General features: G+C 59.4%; 1 protein-coding gene across 1 annotated transcript; it reads left to right on the top strand.

Annotated features, from left to right (window-relative positions):
* The first annotated feature begins 251 nt into the window (after positions 1 to 251).
* On the top strand, positions 252 to 16422 carry LOC137149862 (immunoglobulin superfamily member 1-like). Its single transcript, XM_067543479.1, has 9 exons — positions 252 to 270; positions 731 to 958; positions 1399 to 1482; positions 7632 to 8012; positions 9021 to 9305; positions 9688 to 9789; positions 14261 to 14566; positions 15645 to 15929; positions 16313 to 16422. The coding sequence occupies exons 1-9, from the start codon at positions 252 to 254 to the stop codon at positions 16420 to 16422; spliced, it is 1800 nt and encodes a 599-aa protein (XP_067399580.1).
* The last annotated feature ends 793 nt before the right edge of the window (positions 16423 to 17215 follow it).

The raw sequence follows: 17215 nt of genomic DNA, 5'->3' as shown, positions 1-17215 counted from the left end.
AATCCTCTGTCTCCCTGAGCCGCAGCGGGGGGGGTCACCCTGGGGGGAGCCGGGACCCTCCAGTGTCAGGGGCAGCGCCGGGGTCTGGAGTTTGTTCTGTACAAGGTGGGGCAGCAGCGCAGCCGTGCGGGGCAGGGACCCGGCTGGGGTCAAATTTCCCATCCCCAAAGTGAGCCGGGCAGAGGGGGGCAGCTACCCCTGCTATTATCACCCCAATGGCAGCCGGTCCCTGGTCGCAGCCAAGCGACACCATGCAGCTGGTGGTAGCAGGTGCGGGGCCAGGCCCGGCCTCCCCGCTGCCAGCCCCACTCCCAGCCGCACCCTCGGAGGGGCTCAGCCCCGATGGGACGCCCAGAGCCAGGCTCTGCCCTGAGCCCTAGAGCCCAGAGAGGGGCCGCCCGGGCGGGGAGCAGGGGCAGAGTCACTGAGGGGAGCAGCAGCCACAGGAGGTTGGAGTCCCAGAGAGGGGCCCTGCCCCCAGGGGAGCTGCAGAGCAGGGGCCTCTCCCAAGGGGACGCTCCCCATCTCGGGGACACACAGAGGAGTCAGGGCCCAGGGGCTGCCCAGCCACCCCCTCCCACACGCTCCGAATCCCGGGCCCCTCCCCACTCCCCTGGGAACCCAGCACTAAATGGCAGGCTGGGCTGATGGGAGCCGGTGGCTGGGTTGCCGTGTCAGCCCCTCCCCGCCCGGGGCCTGCATCTCACGGCCTGTCTCCTCCGGCTCCCAGAGCCCTCTCTGCCCAAGCCCTCCATCTCCATCAGCCCCAGCCGGGGGGTCAGCCTGGGAGAAGCCGCCACCATCCGCTGTGGGGCTGGGCCCCAGAACGCCACCTTCCTTCTCTACAAAGATGGAGGCTATTGGGGGTGTGCGATGCCCAGGGGGGACGTGGCCGAGTTCTCCGTGGCCAGCGTCACAGAGGAAGACGTGGGCAGCTACAGCTGCTCCTATTTCACAGGCAGGAGCCAGTCGCCCTGTCCTACCCCAGCGACCCTGCATGGCTGGCGGTGAGAGGTGAGGGGCCCAGATCCGCGTCTCCCAGACACTGCGCTCCAGGCAGCGAGGGGGAAACAAGGGGGCAGGGGTGGGGACCCCCTTGGCCAGTTAAAGGGGCTCGATCAGCCCATGGAGCTGTCCCCGGGGGAGCCAGGAAGGGCTGGGCTGGCTGGGGGAATGGATGCAGTTTTTATGGGTATGTAGGGCCCAGACAGCACAGGGAGGGGCACACTGCGGTGGGATGGATGGAGGGGTGCGCACGAGGACACACAGACACAGCCGGGTGTGGGGGGATGGGTGTAGGGCACTGTCGAGGCTTCCTGTTTATGGGGGGCATAGGAGGGAGGAGGGAGCCCCATTGGTCTGACAGCACCAACCCCCCTCCCTCTTTGTCATCCCCAGATTACACCTGGGGCAACGTCGCCCGCCTGGCCCTGGGCACCGGGGTCCTGCTGGCCCTGGCCCTGATCCTGGCCGAGGCTGCCCGCGGATGGAGGAGGGGCGGATGCTAGGTGAGGTGACCCCCCCACTTTGAACATCCCACCCTACAGCCTGGCTGCCCCAGCGTGGGGGGAAGGCAGCAGGGTCACCGTCACCCTGAGGGACAGGACGGAGCTGGCCGGCCTTGCTCTGGTTTAAGGCACTTCGTTTCCCCTCTGTGAGCTGGATGTGACAAAAGACACTTCAGCCGGACCCCCTGTAACTTTAATCAAGAGTTAAAACCTCAACTGACTCTGGTTGTTTTTACCCTCTGAAATGTTCACTGACTTTCTCTAAGTCTGTTTGTTTTCAAACCATCTTATCTGTTACTTTCACTCACTTTCAATACATTTGTAGGTATAAAAAGCCGCACTGGGCAATGTAAGATATCTGCTTTCAATTGAAACAGACACTGTCAAAAATGAAATCAGGTTTGCTTTAAAAATAATCTGTGAGTTTTTCAGCCAGGAGTTGGCTCTGAGTGACTGAGTGTGAACGGCTGAGCAGCTGAGGTGGGTGCAGACAGGGAGAGTGACTGAACAATGGGTCTGAGTGAGGGATGTCGAAACAGACATGAAGAAAACACCAGCCTCACCTGAGACACTTGAGGGAAGAAAGGAGCAGAGATGATCAACTGGCCAGACAGGAACCCCCCGGAGAACTTTGGAGCCAGCCCATTTCAAAGGACAAAATCTGGTCAGGCTTCCAAAAATGCGGGTGATTGAGAATCACACCAAATGCAGTTGCAGCAGGACAGAGCAAAACCCACAGACTGACATGGGGTCCTCTCCTTATAAAACGGGACAAGAAGATGAAGGCTGGAGGTTCGGGTCTACAACATCATCACACCAGCCAGGAGCACCGATGCGCATCGGCAGAACCTTGCTCCTCATCCTCGTGCTCTAGTCACCTGGCCAGTGACTATCATGAGCACCAAGAGGCTGGTAACTATAACATCTGGAAGATCCCTGTGTATGTTTGTCTGTCTCTGTGTGTGTGTCTGTCAGTGTGTGTGAGTGTGAATGAAAGCATCAATTGAAACGTGTCTCTGTAATTGTAGTATTCATATAATGTTAGAACTGTTTTCCTAGTTCCAGAGGGGTAGCCGTGCTAGTCTGTATACAGCAAAGACAACGCGAGTTCTGTGGCACTTTAAATACTAACAAATATTAAATTTGTTTTCCTAGTCTTTACATTATTATTAATACCATTTCACTAAGTAAAGCACAATATTAATGTTATTACAGTGTTGATATTTTTCTTTCCTTTAACACTATTTACCAAGTTTCTGTGTTCACAATAAATGTAGCTTGTTGTCTTATCCCCTGAAAAGATCCTGGGACATTTGTTATTTGGGTAACAGCGGAGTCACCTGTAACGCGGCTCCATGTGGCGGTGCCGCTGGCGTTACCAGCTGTGTCAGAGCGACGGGCGGGTGCTGCGCCACAGTGACACCGGGTCCTGGCTCCCAGCCCTCCTGCTCTAACCACTGCACCCCACTGCCCTCCCAGAGCCAGGGACAGAGTCACAGTTCCCTGGTCCCAGCTTTCTGCTGCTTCTAGCCAATGGCTGTACAAACAGAGCCTGTCTCACGTCCCTCTCCAGTGGCCCGGCCACAAACCACTCACCGTTTCCCCTTCAGCTCGAGGTGCAGGGTCTCTGCAGGCACGGGATGGTCCCTGGCTGTCTCCAGGCTGGTGACCCATCAGGGGCACGGGTTGGAATTTCTCTTTCTCCGATTTTCTTTTGAACCTGCTTTATTCAATTCACGCGCTGAGAAAAGCCCCTTAGAAGCAGGTGTTACAGCGTCAAGCCGTCCTCACCGCCCAGCTGTGGGGCCAGGGGCAGCAAACCCAGGCGTTCCCCATCGCCCCCACGCCTCACACGCTGCCGCGGCTTGTGTCGCACGTGGGCAGGTTTGCAGGCTGAGAGGGAAGCTGCAGTCGACTCTCCAGCGGCAGGAAATGTCACAGTGAAAGTTTCCTGTCCTCCCTCCCCGCAGAGACAGGGACAAGCTGCGACCTGCATGGTGCTTGGCCGGGCTGATGGGCCCAGGATTTCCGGGGTGTTGCAGGGACTTCTGCTCACTTTGGCCATGCTAGATTTGTCTGGCAGATTAGAAAGACGAGTCATCACCAGCTTCCTGTGGCTGGAGCCTCTGGCTCAGCGCCTCGTTCGCTGAGGTGGAGCTGGGCTCCGGGGTGTCGGTGGCAGCTCTGTGGGGCCCCTCGCTGCCCCATACAGACATCTGCCCTCACCATCCACTTCCATGGTGACTGTGCCCATGGGGGAGGAGGGGAAGGATCCAAGACCAGGGTGTAGGACCCAGTGGCTCTGGATCCTGTGTCTAATGAGCCATTTCCTTTCCAGGTTGCTGGCTGGCCGGGTTGTGGCACAGGGTGTGTGTGTGTGTGGGCAGGGGGGGGGGTGAGTATCAGCGAGGAAGGCTAGGGTGACTGGGGGAAAGTTACAAATGGGGGAGGAGAAAAGATGAGTTAAGCCTTGTTTCTTCCCCCCAAAACTCAAATCAGCCCCTGGATTTAACCCAGGGGGCTGAGATCAGAATCCAGCGCACAGGTTTCCTGTAGATGCCCTGAGGTGTCCGTCAGCCCTGGGGCTGTCCCTGGGGCTGGGAGCTAAGGGCTGGTTCCAGACACAGGGTGGGGTTTGTGTCTCCCCCTCTCCTGTGTGTGTGTGAACGCAGTGATTGCTGTGCCCGGACCCTCCATCTCCCTTAGCCCCAGCGGGTGATCGCCAAGGAGGGAACCGTGTCTCTGTCGCAGCATCCTGAGGTCAAAGAGGGAAACTCAGCTCAGCCATCGGACCCCGTGAGCTCTGCCCAGGGCCCTGAGCCATGCAGACCCGCTGCCCCGGGGATGGGCTGGGGAAAGGGACACGGGGCCTTTCACCTCTAGGGGCTGGCTCGAATCTGGATCCTTTGCTCTGTGAGGCTCTACTAGCCCCTCACTGAAACTTAGTGGGTCTTTTTGATTGGCCATTTCTGGAGGAAACAGGACCCTGGAGCGGACACAGCCCCCAGGGCCAGTGGAGAGAGGCCAACTCAAGCCAGCCTGATTGACAAGGCAGACAGGCCATTGAGGGAGCCAGGAGGGTTTGGGGGAGCCTGGCCCTCCATGTGAGTTGGAGCTGCGGGGCTGGGGCAGAACTGAGGGGAGCTAAGGACAAAGCAGCCAGCAGCTGGAAGAGGAGCACAGAAGCTGAATGGAGCTGAGCTGACCCGACCCACAGCACAGAGCAGAGGGGCATCCCAGAGAGCCAAGCGCAGCTGCACGGAGCAGAGTGAGCTGGGGCAGGAGCGTCTGGAGCTGGGTGCGGTGAGCAGCTGGGCAGAGCGAAGGGGACCCTGGGAGTGTGCGGCTACTGGCAGAGCAGGGGGCTGACTCTGCATCCCTGCAGCATAGCCAGGGCCTGGACAGTGGGCCTGCAACGTGTGACAGACTGTGAACCCCAGAGACACGGTGTGTGGTGCCCCGGGCCAGGGGGCAGTGCTGGGTGTTTTCCTTTCACCTTTCTCCTCTTTTCCTAGTTTGTTCATTGATGGGATCGCTGTTTGTGTAATACATTGCATTGCGTTGTGTTGTGTGCAATGAGCAGTGGGTCAGTGCAGAGTTAGTGCCCGGAGTGGGGACACCCTAGCCCCTGCCTTAAGGGACCACGGCAAGATTGGAGATTGAGCCCCAGGAATCCTGGGTCCAGCCTTGTTGGGGTTACAGGCACCCCACCACACAGGGAAGCAGGAGGGGAGCCCGTGAGGTAAGGTGGGGCCTCTGGGTAAAGAGAGTGGGAGCAGGGACACAGATCCTTTTGCTAGCCAACTCTACCGGGGTAGGGTACAAGCAAGGAATGTTCCCCACAATAGCGGGCCCATTCCCCTGCTTACACCTCCAACCATTAGACCCCACTGCCCTGCCACAGCCGGGGAGAAAACGCAGGAGTCCCGGCTCCCAGCCCTCACTCCCCACCCAGAACCGGGCTATATTACAGGGCAGGTGCCCAGGCATCATTAGGCTTATGCTGCGTTTCACCAGCAGTAGCAGAAACAAATCAAGTGCCGGCTCTGGGCCCAGTTCCTCTTTCCCAGAATTATTGGCTCCTCCTTTAATAACTCAGGACCTAAATTTAACCCTCCATCCCCCCCCCTCACTGGGGCTGGAAACCACGACTCCCCCATTCTCCATCCTGTCTCCATCCCACATCGCTGGGCTAAGAATAGCGTCTGCAGCGACGCTACCTGAGAAGGAGGTTGGCCAGGCCAGGCTCCCTCCACCCTCATGCTCCAGGGCGGGCACTGGGCCCAACCGGGTCAGGAAGGAATCTCCGCCCTGCACCATGGGAGAGGGTTGCTCTGTGGGGGGCACTGTGTGTATGTGTGTGCAGAGGGAGGTGTCCTTGTCTGCTCTGAGCTCCTGCTCCACGGAGGGTAAACGGACCCCTTGGAAAAGGTCAGGGCAGCCTGAGCACCTCTAGAAGCCTCCTGAGATACCCCTGTTCCCAGCTGGTACCTGCACTGGGCAGCTGCGATGTGGGGCTGGGAGGCTGCAACTCCTCTGGTTCCCCCATGTGGGGGGCGGGGCCTGGGCACCTGTGTGTGGGGATGTGGTTTGCTGGGTGGTGCAGGGAGCTGGTTTTTGCTGACCGCGGTACATTGGGCCTGGTGATTCAAGACAAACAATCTGATGGGGAGGAAAGGGGCTGAGCTCATCACGGGCTTCCTGGGGCTGCAGCCCGGATGCAGTCCTCACTTCGCTCGCACTCGGGCCTCGGCTCGGTGAAGCTGGACACCGGGGTGTTGGTGGCAGCGCTGAGGGGCCCCCACTGACCCATCATGGCATCTGGTCTCATGGTCCTCCTCCTCGGTGAGTATCGGAGACAGCCAGGGAGTATGTCCATGGGGGGGATCTGAGACTGGGGTGTGTGTCAGGGCGGGGAGGGAGAAGATTTGAGACCTGGGTGTAGGATCCAGTTGCTCTGGGATCTGTTCCCTAATGAGCCGTCTCCTTTCCAGGCTGCTGGCTGCCCGGCCGGAGCGGGGTGTCGGGAAGTGAGTATCGGTGGGAATGGGGCAGCTGGGGGAATTTGCACATTAAGGACAAGGGAAATGGGTGGGGACAGGGGCACATATTTCCCTCCCCTCCCCGCCCAGGAGATGATCTTATGAATCCTCTGCTCCCTTTCACACCCAGAGGTGGTGACTGAGACTCATTGCAGGGATGGGCACCACAAAGGGTGAATTCCTCTGACCTCGAGGAAGTACAGAGTCAAGGTACCCACCCCACTCAGTGACCCCCAATCTCTGCCGGGGGGCTGGCAATAGCCCCGGGGAACAGGTCAGTCAGAGCTGTGCTGTAAGACGAGGACACGCAGAGGGACGGTAGCGATGCCCCGTTGTTTCTCACCCCTCGTCTTGCTGCACACGCCCGTTTCACTCTGCTTCGCTCGTGGGTCAGGCTCAGCCCGACCCGGCGTTCTGCACGTCACCCCGAATAGCTTTGGAAATATCGCAGCCCCAAGGGGCCGTCAGCACCATGCACGAGTGGAGCCAAATCCCCAGCGGCTCAGAGCGGTTTTGGGCGGGTCAGACCAACAGTTTGAGCCCCGGGTGTGGGCAAAATAATGTTAGAACAAGCGGGGGATTCTGCAAACACAGGTTTATTCAGGGGCCTGTCCTGGGAACCGCTTGTTTAAGTAACCGAAATGTGTCCCATGCACCCGACCCGCACCCCCAGCGCACAGCACATTTCAAGGCAATTGAGAAACGTGGATTTTAGGACATTGTCAAGAATAATCCATGTTCAGCCCAGCTCCAGCAGAGCTGCTGCTCTACTGCAATGTTAGACCAACAGAAAGAGGGTGATTCTGATCTCAGCCCACCGGGTCAATCCGGAGTCACTCCTGACTGCAATGGGGAAAGGGCTGAATTGACCCTGGGTAACTGAGAGCAGAACAGGAATCAGAGATTGGAAATCTTCTTTTCCTCTCCTGTGTCTCACCCCGGCTGTGAGCCGCGGGGCCGTGCCTACACCCTGGGGACGGCTGTGGGGTAAGATGTTGGAGCGACAGACGGGCAGAGGATTGAATGAGACCAACGCGGTTTGTGTCACCCCCACTTAATGCCTGTTTGTTTGTGAATCCAGAGGGGCTGTACCCCAAACCCAACATCTCCGTCAGCCCCAGTGGGGTGATCCCCGTGGGGGGAAACATCACCATATCGTGTTGGCATCAGCAGTACCGGGGCATGATTTTCCTCCTCTCCAAAGATGGAAATTACAAGGATCTGAGATACACGGACCCTGCTGGTTTGGTGGCTGAATTTCCCATAATCTGCGTGAGACGGGAACAGAGGGGAAACTACACCTGTCGTTTTGCCGCCAGAACAGGATATGGTGCCTACTCAGACCCCAGCGACCCTGTGCAGATCATTGTAGGAGATGAGCGACCCAGCCCAGACTCCCTGCTGCCTCCTCCACCCCCAGCCAGACCCCCAGGGGATCTCCACAAGCCCTGGCGCCCAGCAGGTGAAACATCCAGGCAGTGAGGGTTGGGGGGAGAGGGAAGGAAGATCCACCCCTGGAGGTGGGTGTAGGGTGCGGGAAGATCTCAGTCCCTGGGAGGCAGGCATGAGGGGAGAGGGTGAGATCTCAACCTGGTTCCCTGGGTGCCCTGGACCCGAGAGGAGACCCTGACCCTTTCTCTGCCCCGTGGCTGCCCCTCCATGCTGGGGACGGGGCGCGGTGGCTGTGCCAGGGTCTGTCTCAGGCCCCGTCTCCTTCCCACTGCAGAGCTCAGCTACCCCAAACTCTCCGTGTCCCTGAGCCCCAGCAGGGCGGTCATCCTGGGGGGAGCCGGGACCCTCCCGTGTGGGGGGCAGCGCCGGGGTCTGGAGTTTGTTCTGTACAAGGCAGGGCAGCAGCGCAGCCGCGCGGGGCAGGGACCCGGCTGGGGTCAAATTTCCCATCCCCAAAGTGAGCCGGGCAGAGGGGGGCAGCTACCCCTGCTATTATCACCCTCAATAGCAGCCGGTCCCTGCTCGCAGCCAAGCGACACCATGCAGCTGGTGGTAGCAGGTGCGGGGCCAGGCCCGGCCTCCCGCTGCCAGCCCCACTCCCAGCCACACCCTCGGAGGAGCTCAGCCCCGATGGGACGCCCAGAGCCAGGCTCTGCCTGCGCCCTAGAGCCCAGAGAGGGGCCGCCCGGGCGGGGAGCAGGGGCAGAGTCACTGAGGGGAGCAGCAGCCACAGGAGGTTGGAGTCCCAGAGAGGGGCCCTGCCCCCCAGGGCACCTGCAGAGCAGGGACCTCTCCCAAGGGGACGCTCCCCGTCTCTGGGACGCACAGAGGAGTCAGGGCCCAGGGGCTGCCCAGCCACCCCCTCCCACACGCTCCGAATCCCGGGCACCTCCCCACTCCCCTGGGAACCCAGCACTAAATGGCAGGCTGGGCTGATGGGGGCCGGTGGCTGGGTTGACGTGTCGGCCCCTCCCCGCCCGGGGCCTGCATCTCACAGCCTGTCTCCTCCGGCTCCCAGAGCCCTCTCTGCCCAAGCCCTCCATCTCCATCAGCCCCAGCCGGGGGGTCAGCCTGGGAGAAGCCGCCACCATCCGCTGTGGGGCTGGGTCCCAGAACGCCACCTTCCTTCTCTACAAAGACGGAGGCATTTGGGGGCGTGCGATGCCCAGGGGGGACGTGGCCGAGTTCTCCGTGGCCAGCGTCACAGAGGAAGACGTGGGCAGCTACAGCTGCTCCTATCTCACCAGGCGGGAGCCGGTCGCCCTGTCCTACCCCAGCGACCCTGCATGGCTGGCGGTGAGAGGTGAGGGGCCCAGATCTGCGTCTCCCAGACACTGCGCTCCAGGCAGCGAGGGGGAAACAAGGGGGCAGGGGTGGGGACCCCCTTGGCCAGTTAAAGGGGCTCAATCAGCCCATGGAGCCGCCCCAGGGGAGCCACGAAGGGCTGGGCTGGCTGGGAAAATGGATGCAGTTTTTATGGGTATGTGGGGCCCAGGAAGCACAAGGAGGGGCACACTGCGGTGGGATGGATGGAGGGGTGCGCACGGGGACACACAGACACAGCCGGGTGTGGGGGGATGGGTGTAGGGCGCTGTCGAGGCTTCCTGTTTGTGGGGGCACAGGAGGGAGGAGGGAGCCCCATTGGTCTGACTGCACCAACCCCCCTCCCTCTTTGTCATCCCCAGATTACACCTGGGGCAACGTCGCCCGCCTGGCCCTGGGCACCGGGGTCCTGTTGGCCCTGGCTCTGATCCTGGCTGAGGCTGCCCGCGGATGGAGGAGGGGCGGTGCGAGGTGAGGTGCCCCCTCTTTCAACGTCCCCTCCACAGCCTGGCTGCCCCAGCGTGTGGGAGGCCAGCAGGGTCACCGTCACCCTGAGGGACAGGACGGAGCCGGCCGGCCTTGCTCTGGTTTAAGGCACTTCGTTTCCCCTCTGCGAGCTGGACGTGAGGCCGTTGCTGCGCCATCCAGCGCCCGGCGCGCCAGCGGGCAGAGCTGATTAGCAGCACACAAAGGCGCTGGAGACCCGGGGCTGTTTCCCCTTTTCGGCTGTGTTATTTTCCGCCCCGCTGCGTCTTTCTTCCTCGCCTGACTCACACTTCCAGCTTCCCAGCAGATCCCGAAGTCAGGTGTATCGAGCCCATCCCAGCCTGCCCTGCCTGAGGAGAACGGGTCCAACCCCAGGACCGCCCTGAGCGGGCTGTAGCCACGCAGGCTTCGAGCAACAGGGCTGGGGTCGCTTGCCAGCCAATGCACCCGCTTCTGGCTAATCCACGTCCCACGCGCCGACGTCTTCACCCGAAGCCGGATTTCACCCGCCGTTTGCAGCCTGTGTCTCCTCCACCTCGCGGCCCCTGTTTGCTAGGGACCAGGCGGCCACCCTGCCCGTCAAATGACTCGTTTCCTGCTCCCCGGAGCCGGGTGGTTCTGGAAACAAGAGGCTCGGCTCCTTTGAGCCGCTTTGACTTGGGCTGTCACCTGCGGCCATGCAGCCCCCGTCTCAGTGGAGAGACCTGGCTGGATTCCTCCTGCGTGTGTGTCACGCTGGCTGGTTTGAGGGGGGCATTTACTGTATTGTGTAACATTAATATGTCAAAACCGTAACGATTCATGTGAGATGCGCCAGGTCAGGTACTCTTATAAAGGATGTGATGTGCTGAGTGAGATGATAACACTTCTGTTCATGTGTTATATGTCAAATGGAAATTATGGATATATTTAATATATCCGTGTTTCAAACTGTGCTGGCTGGGACACACCCCAGACTGAGAAGTGGCAGGACAATACCTGCTTGATGGCCCATTCAGACACTCAGGGATGCAAGGGGCCCAGGAAGAAGCTAAAGGCACAGCTGAAGAGTGACCAGGACTGGCCCATGTGACTCTGGACTCCATTTTAGTTCTTGTAACATTGCACAAGACAGCCTGGCCAGGCCCAGAGGGTATATAAGGCCAAGCCACAGAATCCATTTTGTCTTTGTTCCTGTTCAGATACAGACACACACCTGCCTCTGGATCAATTCACTTGAAACTGAACCGAAGGACTTAGACCCATCCCGGCATTGGATGTGCACCAGAGGAACTGTACAAGCTGCAACTCCACAATTCTCCCAGAGACTGGATGGATCTGGACTTTTAGTCATTTGTATGTGTCTGATTCGCTTTGACCCTTTAACATTTCTCCCATAGTTTGTTTCTTTCTTTTTGCAACAAACCTTTAGTTTCAGTGACTAAAGGATTGGCTGGCAGCGGGGTATTTTGGGTAGGATCCAGACTGATATTGCTCTGGTGCTGTGACTGACCCTTTGAGGTCAGGGGGAACCTTTCTAGTAAAGAGCAGAGAGTTTAAATGACTGGTCTCTTTACTGGACCCAGTGGCTGATTTGGGAGCCAGGAACTGGAATGCAGGAAAGGGGCTGTGGGCATTTGTGGACTGGCTTCTTGGTAACCAGTGTGGGAAATTGGAAGGAGTTCGTGGCTGGTTGGGAAGCCTGACTTCAGTGTCACCCACCAGCGCTGGGAGAACCTGCTCTCCGTTTGCAGCCTGCCCTGGTCTTGGCGTTCTCAGGTGGCTGCCCTGGGCACGGACGGGTCACAGTGTGTTTAACCCAAAAAGCTTCTCTTTGAACGGCTGCTTCTGGGGTGTGCCCAGGAGCCGAGTAAAACGAAGGGCGTGGCTGGCTGGCCTCAACTCCTCTGGTCACAACATGTGGTCGTGTGGGGGATGGGGCCTGGGCAGCTGCGCTAGGGGATGTGGTTTGCTGGGTGGTGCAGGGAGCTGCCTTTTGGTGACCGCGCTACATTGGGCCTGGCTATTGCAGAGAAATAATCTGATGGGGAAGAAAGGGGCTGAGCTCATCACGGACTTCCTGGGACTGCAGCCCCGGGTGCAGCTGCTCACTTTGCTCGTACTCAGGCTTGGAGGAGCTGGGTACTGGGGCGTTGGTGGCAGCGCTGAGGGGCCCCCACTGCCCCATCATGGCATCTGGTCTCATCATCCTCCTCCTCCTCAGTGAGTATCAGGGACAGCCAGGGTGGATGTCCATGGGAGAGATCTGAGACCGTGGTGTGTGTTCATGGGGGGATCTGAGACCAGGGCTTGTGGTCATTGGTGTGGGGGAGGGAGGAGATCTGAGACCAGGGTGTAGGATCCAGTTGCTCTGGGATCTGTTCCATAATGAGCCGTCTCCTTTCCAGGCTGCTGGCTGGCCGGCCGGAGCGGGGTGTCAGCAAGTGAGTATCGGCGGGGAATGGGGCAGCTGGGGGAATTTGTGCATTAAGGATGAGGTTAAATGGGTGAGGGTGTTATGCTTATAAAATAAACAGCAGGATCTTATTCAGGGGGACAAGGCAATACACCATGTTTATTGTGAATACAAAGATTTCAGAAAGCAATTTCAGAAAGCGCGCATGCGCGCGCACACACACACACACACACACGCTTCTACAAAGATGAAGTGTAGTTACCTGTCTCAGGTGCTGTGTTAGTCCACTGGCCAGGTGGCTAAGACGCGAGGGAGGAGCAGGGGTCTGCGGGTGCGCACCGATGCTCCTGGAGGATGATTGTAGAACCAAACCCAAAGTCCTCATCTTTCTGTCCCCTTATATCGGGGTGAGCTCTCACGCCTTCCATAGGTTCTGCTTTGTCATGCTGCATCTGCATCCTGGTGTGATTATTAATCGCCCCTGTTTTGCAAGCATGACCGTTGTTATTTTTCATAGTTCATCTTGTTTTCGTCCTTTGAGGTGGATCCCAGGGACACCAGGCTGGGCAGTCTTCGGCCCTCTGGGTCGTAAAAGTCGTTATCTTCGCTCCCTTGAACACCCGAAGCTGGCGCCTTTTCCCGTCACTCTCTGCTCTCACATACACACATCACTCATTCATCTAGTCACATTCTCATCTCAACATTTACTTACAACGTGTAACTGGAAGACACAAGTGTCCTTCCGAACCAACAACGTTTCTTTTGATCTACAACATTCACTGTTGTCACAAAACTGCCTCATTTCACGCTGAATCTTTCCGGTTCGGAACAGTTGCTGATGTTACTTTAAGCAGTAACCATAAAACAGGTGTACTTCAATAATAGCAACAGTGTCCCAGAATGATCTTTGGTAACTTTACAAACAGGATAATCAATGACCCGATGTCAGTTTCAGGCAAAGAGATGGTGGCTTCAAACAAAGCTATCAGTAGTGAACAGATCAACCTGCGTACACAGAATGCAAAGCCCCACAGAAACTGCTGTGGTGGTTTTTCACATACCAAAAGAATATGGGTATTTCACATAGAACCAATATAACAAAATCTAGCTGTGGGCCTACAGGGGGAGGGGCACAGATCCCCCACCAAGGGGATGATCCTATGAATCCTCTGCTCCCTTTCACACCCAGGCTGAGACCTGGCCGCACTCATTGCAGGGATGGGCACCACAAAGGGTGAATTCAGCTGCCCTCACTCCTCTGACCCCCAGAAAGTAGAGTCAAGGTACTCATACCTCCCCTGCCCCACAGCACCCCCTGAACTCTGCCTGGGGGGCTGGCAATAGCCCCAGGGAACGGGTCAGTAAGAGCTGTGCTGTAAGAAGAGGACACGAATATGGACGGTAGCAATGCACCGTCGTTTCTCAGCCCTCGTTTTGCTGCACACGCATGTTTCAGTCTGCTTTGCTCATGGGTCAGAGCGGTTTGGGGTGGGTCAGACCCACAGTTTGAACTCCACATGGGGGCAAAAATAATGTTAGAACAAGCGGGGGATTCTGCAAACACAGGTTTTTTCAGGGGCCTGTCCTGGGAACCGCTTGCTTAAGTAACCGAAATTTATCCCATGAACCCGACCCGCACCCCCAGCGCACAGCACATTTCAAGGGAACTTGAGAAATGTAGATTTTAGGACATTGTAAAGAATAATCCATGTTCAGCCCAGCTCCAGCAGAGCTGCTGCTCTACTGCAATGTTAGACAAACAGAAAGAGGGTGATTCTGATCTCAGCCCACCGGGTCAATCTGGAGTCACTCCTGACTGCAATGGGGAAAGGGCTGAATTGACCCTGGATAACTGAGAGCAGAACAGGAATCAGAGATTGGAAATCTCCTTTTCCTCTCCTGTGTCTCACCCCGGCTGTGAGCCGCGGGGCCGTGCCTGCACCCCAGGGACGGCTGTGGGGTAAGACGTTGGAGCGACAGACGGGCAGAGGATTGAATGAGACCAATGCGGTTTGTGTCACCCCCACTTAATGCCTGTTTGTTTGTGACTCCAGAGGGGCTGTACCCCAAACCCAACATCTCCATCAGCCCCAGCGGGGTGATCCCCTTGGGGGGAAACGTCACCATCCGGTGTTGGCATCTTCAATACAGGGACAAGAGGTTCCTCCTCTACAAGGATAGAAATGCAAACTACCTGAGATACACGGACCCGGCTGGTTCTGAGGCTGAGTTTCCCATCCGCAGCTCGAGACGGGAACAGAGGGGAAACTACACCTGTCGTTATAGCAACAAAATAGGAAACAGAACACTAGATGTTGCCTACTCAGAGCACAGCGACCCTGTGCAGATCATTGTAGCAGGTGAGCGACCAGCCCAGCCTCTCCGCTGCCTCCCCACCCCATCCAGACCCCAGGGGGATCTCCGCGAGCTCTGGCACCCAGCCGGTGGGACGTCCAGCCAGTGAAGGTTGGGGTGGGGAGATCAGCCTCCTGGAGGTGGGTGTAGGGAGGGTGGAGATCTCGGCCCCTGGGAGGCAGGCATGGGGGGAGAGGGTGAGATCTCGGCCTGGTGCCTTTCGTGCCCTGGAACACCTGGGAGACCCTGACCCCGTCTCTGCCCCGTGGCTGCCCCTCCATGCTGGCGCGGTGGCTGTGCCGGGGTCTGTCTCAGGCTCGTCTCTGTCCCACTGCAGAGCTCAGCTACCCCAAACTCTCCGTGTCTCTGAGCCCCAGCGGCGGGGGGTCACCCTAGGGGGAGCCGAGACCCTCCAGTGTCGGGGGCAGCGCCGGGGTCTGGAGTTTGTTCTGTACAAGGCGGGGCAGCAGCGCAGCCGCGCGAGGCAGGGACCCGGCTGGGGTCAAACTTCCCATCCCCAAAGTGAGCCGGGCAGAGGGGGGCAGCTACCCCTGCTATTATCACCCTCAATCGCAGCTGGTCCCCGGTCGCAGCCAAGCGACACCATGCAGCTGGTGGTAGCAGGTGTGGGGCCAGGCCCGGCCTCCCCGCTGCCAGCCCCACTCCCAGCAGCACCCTCGGAGGGGCTCAGCCCTGATGGGACGGCCAGAGCCAGGCTCTGCCCTGAGCCCTAGAGCCCAGAGAGGGGCCGCCCGGGCAGGGAGCAGGGGCAGAGTCACTGAGGGGAGCAGCAGCCACAGGAGGTTGGATCCCAGAGAGGGGCCCTGCCCCCAGAGGAGCTGCAGAGCAGGGGCCTCTCCCAAGGGGACGCTCCCCATCTCGGGGACGCACAGAGGAGTCAGGGCCCAGGGGCTGCCCAGCCACCCCCTCCCACACGCTCCGAATCCCGGGCACCTCCCCACTCCCCTGGGAACCCAGCACTAAATGGCAGGCTGGGCTGATGGGGGCCGGTGGCTGGGTTGACGTGTCGGCCCCTCCCCGCCCGGGGCCTGCATCTCACGGCCTGTCTCCTCCGGCTCCCAGAGCCCTCTCTGCCCAAGCCCTCCATCTCCATCAGCCCCAGCCGGGGGGTCAGCCTGGGAGAAGCCGCCACCATCCGCTGTGGGGCTGGGTCCCAGAACGCCACCTTCCTTCTCTACAAAGACGGAGGCTATTGGGGGCGTGAGATGCCCAGGGGGGACGTGGCCGAGTTCTCCGTGGCCAGCGTCACAGAGGAAGACGTGGGCAGCTACAGCTGCTCCTATCTCACCAGGCGGGAGCCGGTCGCCCTGTCCTACCCCAGCGACCCTGCATGGCTGGCGGTGAGAGGTGAGGGGCCCAGATCCGCGTCTCCTAGACACTCCACCCCAGGCAGCGAGGGGGAAACAAGGGGGCAGAGGTGGGGACCCCCTTGGCCAGTTAAAGGGGCGCAATCAGCCCATAGAGCCTTCCCCAGGGGAGCCAGGAAGGGCTGGGCTGGCTAGGGGAATGGATGCAGTTTTTATGGGTCTGTGGGGCGCAGACGCCACAGGGAGGGGCACACTGCAGTGGGATGGATGGAGGGGTGCGCACGGGGACACACAGACACAGCCGGGTGTGGGGGGATGGGTGTAGGGCACTGTCGAGGCTTCCTGTTTATGGGGGGCACAGGAGGGAGGAGGGAGCCCCATTGGTCTGACAGCACCAACCCCCTCCCTCTTTGTCATCCCCAGATTACACCTGGGGCAACGTCGCCCGCCTGGCCCTGGGCACCGGGGTCCTGCTGGCCCTGGCCCTGATCCTGGCCGAGGCTGCCCTCGGATGGAGGAGGGGCGGATGCTAGGTGAGGTGCTCCCCCATTTCAATGACCCCCCTACAGCCTGGCTGCCCCAGCGTGTGGGAGGCCAGCAGGGTCACTGTCACCCTGAGGGACAGGACGGAGCCGGCCGGCCTTGCTCTCGTTTAAGGCACTTCGTTTCCCCTCTGCGAGCTGGACGTGAGGCCATTGCTGCGCCATCCAGCGCCCGGCGCGCCAGCGGGCAGAGCTGATTAGCAGCACACAAAGGCGCTGGAGACCCGGGGCTGTTTCCCCTTTTTAGCTGTGTTATTTTCCGCCCCGCTGCGTCTCTCTTCCTCGCCAACTCACACGTGCGGCTTCCCAGCAGATCCCGAAGTCAGGTGTGTCGAGCCCATCCCAGCCTGCCCTGCCTGAGGAGAACGGGTCCAAGCCCAGGACCACCCTGAGCGGACTGTACCCACGCAGGCGCCGAGCAGCAGGGGGTGGGGTCGCTTGCCAGCCAATGCACCCGCTTCTGGCTAATCCACGTCCCGCGCGCCAACGCCTTCACCCGAAGCTGGATTTCACCCGCCGTTTGCACACTGTCTGTCCTCCACCTCGCGGCCCCTGTTTGCTAGGGACCAGGCGGTCACCCTGCCCGTCAAATGACTCGTTTCCTCCTCTCCGGAGCCGGGTGGTTCTGCAAACAAGAGGCTCGGCTACTTTGAGCCTCTCTGACTCTGGCTGTCGCCCACGGCCACGCAGCCCCCGTCTCAGTGGAGAGACCTGGCTGGATTCCTCCTTCATGTGTGTCACGCTGGCTGGTTTGAGGGAGGCATTTACTGTATTGTGTAACATT

The sequence above is a fragment of the Emydura macquarii genome, unplaced genomic scaffold (genome assembly GCF_026122565.2).
Source record: "Emydura macquarii macquarii isolate MOO-44397 ecotype Brisbane River unplaced genomic scaffold, CSIRO-AGI_Emac_v2 contig_868, whole genome shotgun sequence".
In the NCBI taxonomy this organism is placed as follows: domain Eukaryota; kingdom Metazoa; phylum Chordata; order Testudines; family Chelidae; genus Emydura; species Emydura macquarii.
This window is presented reverse-complemented; position numbering and strand designations above follow the sequence as displayed.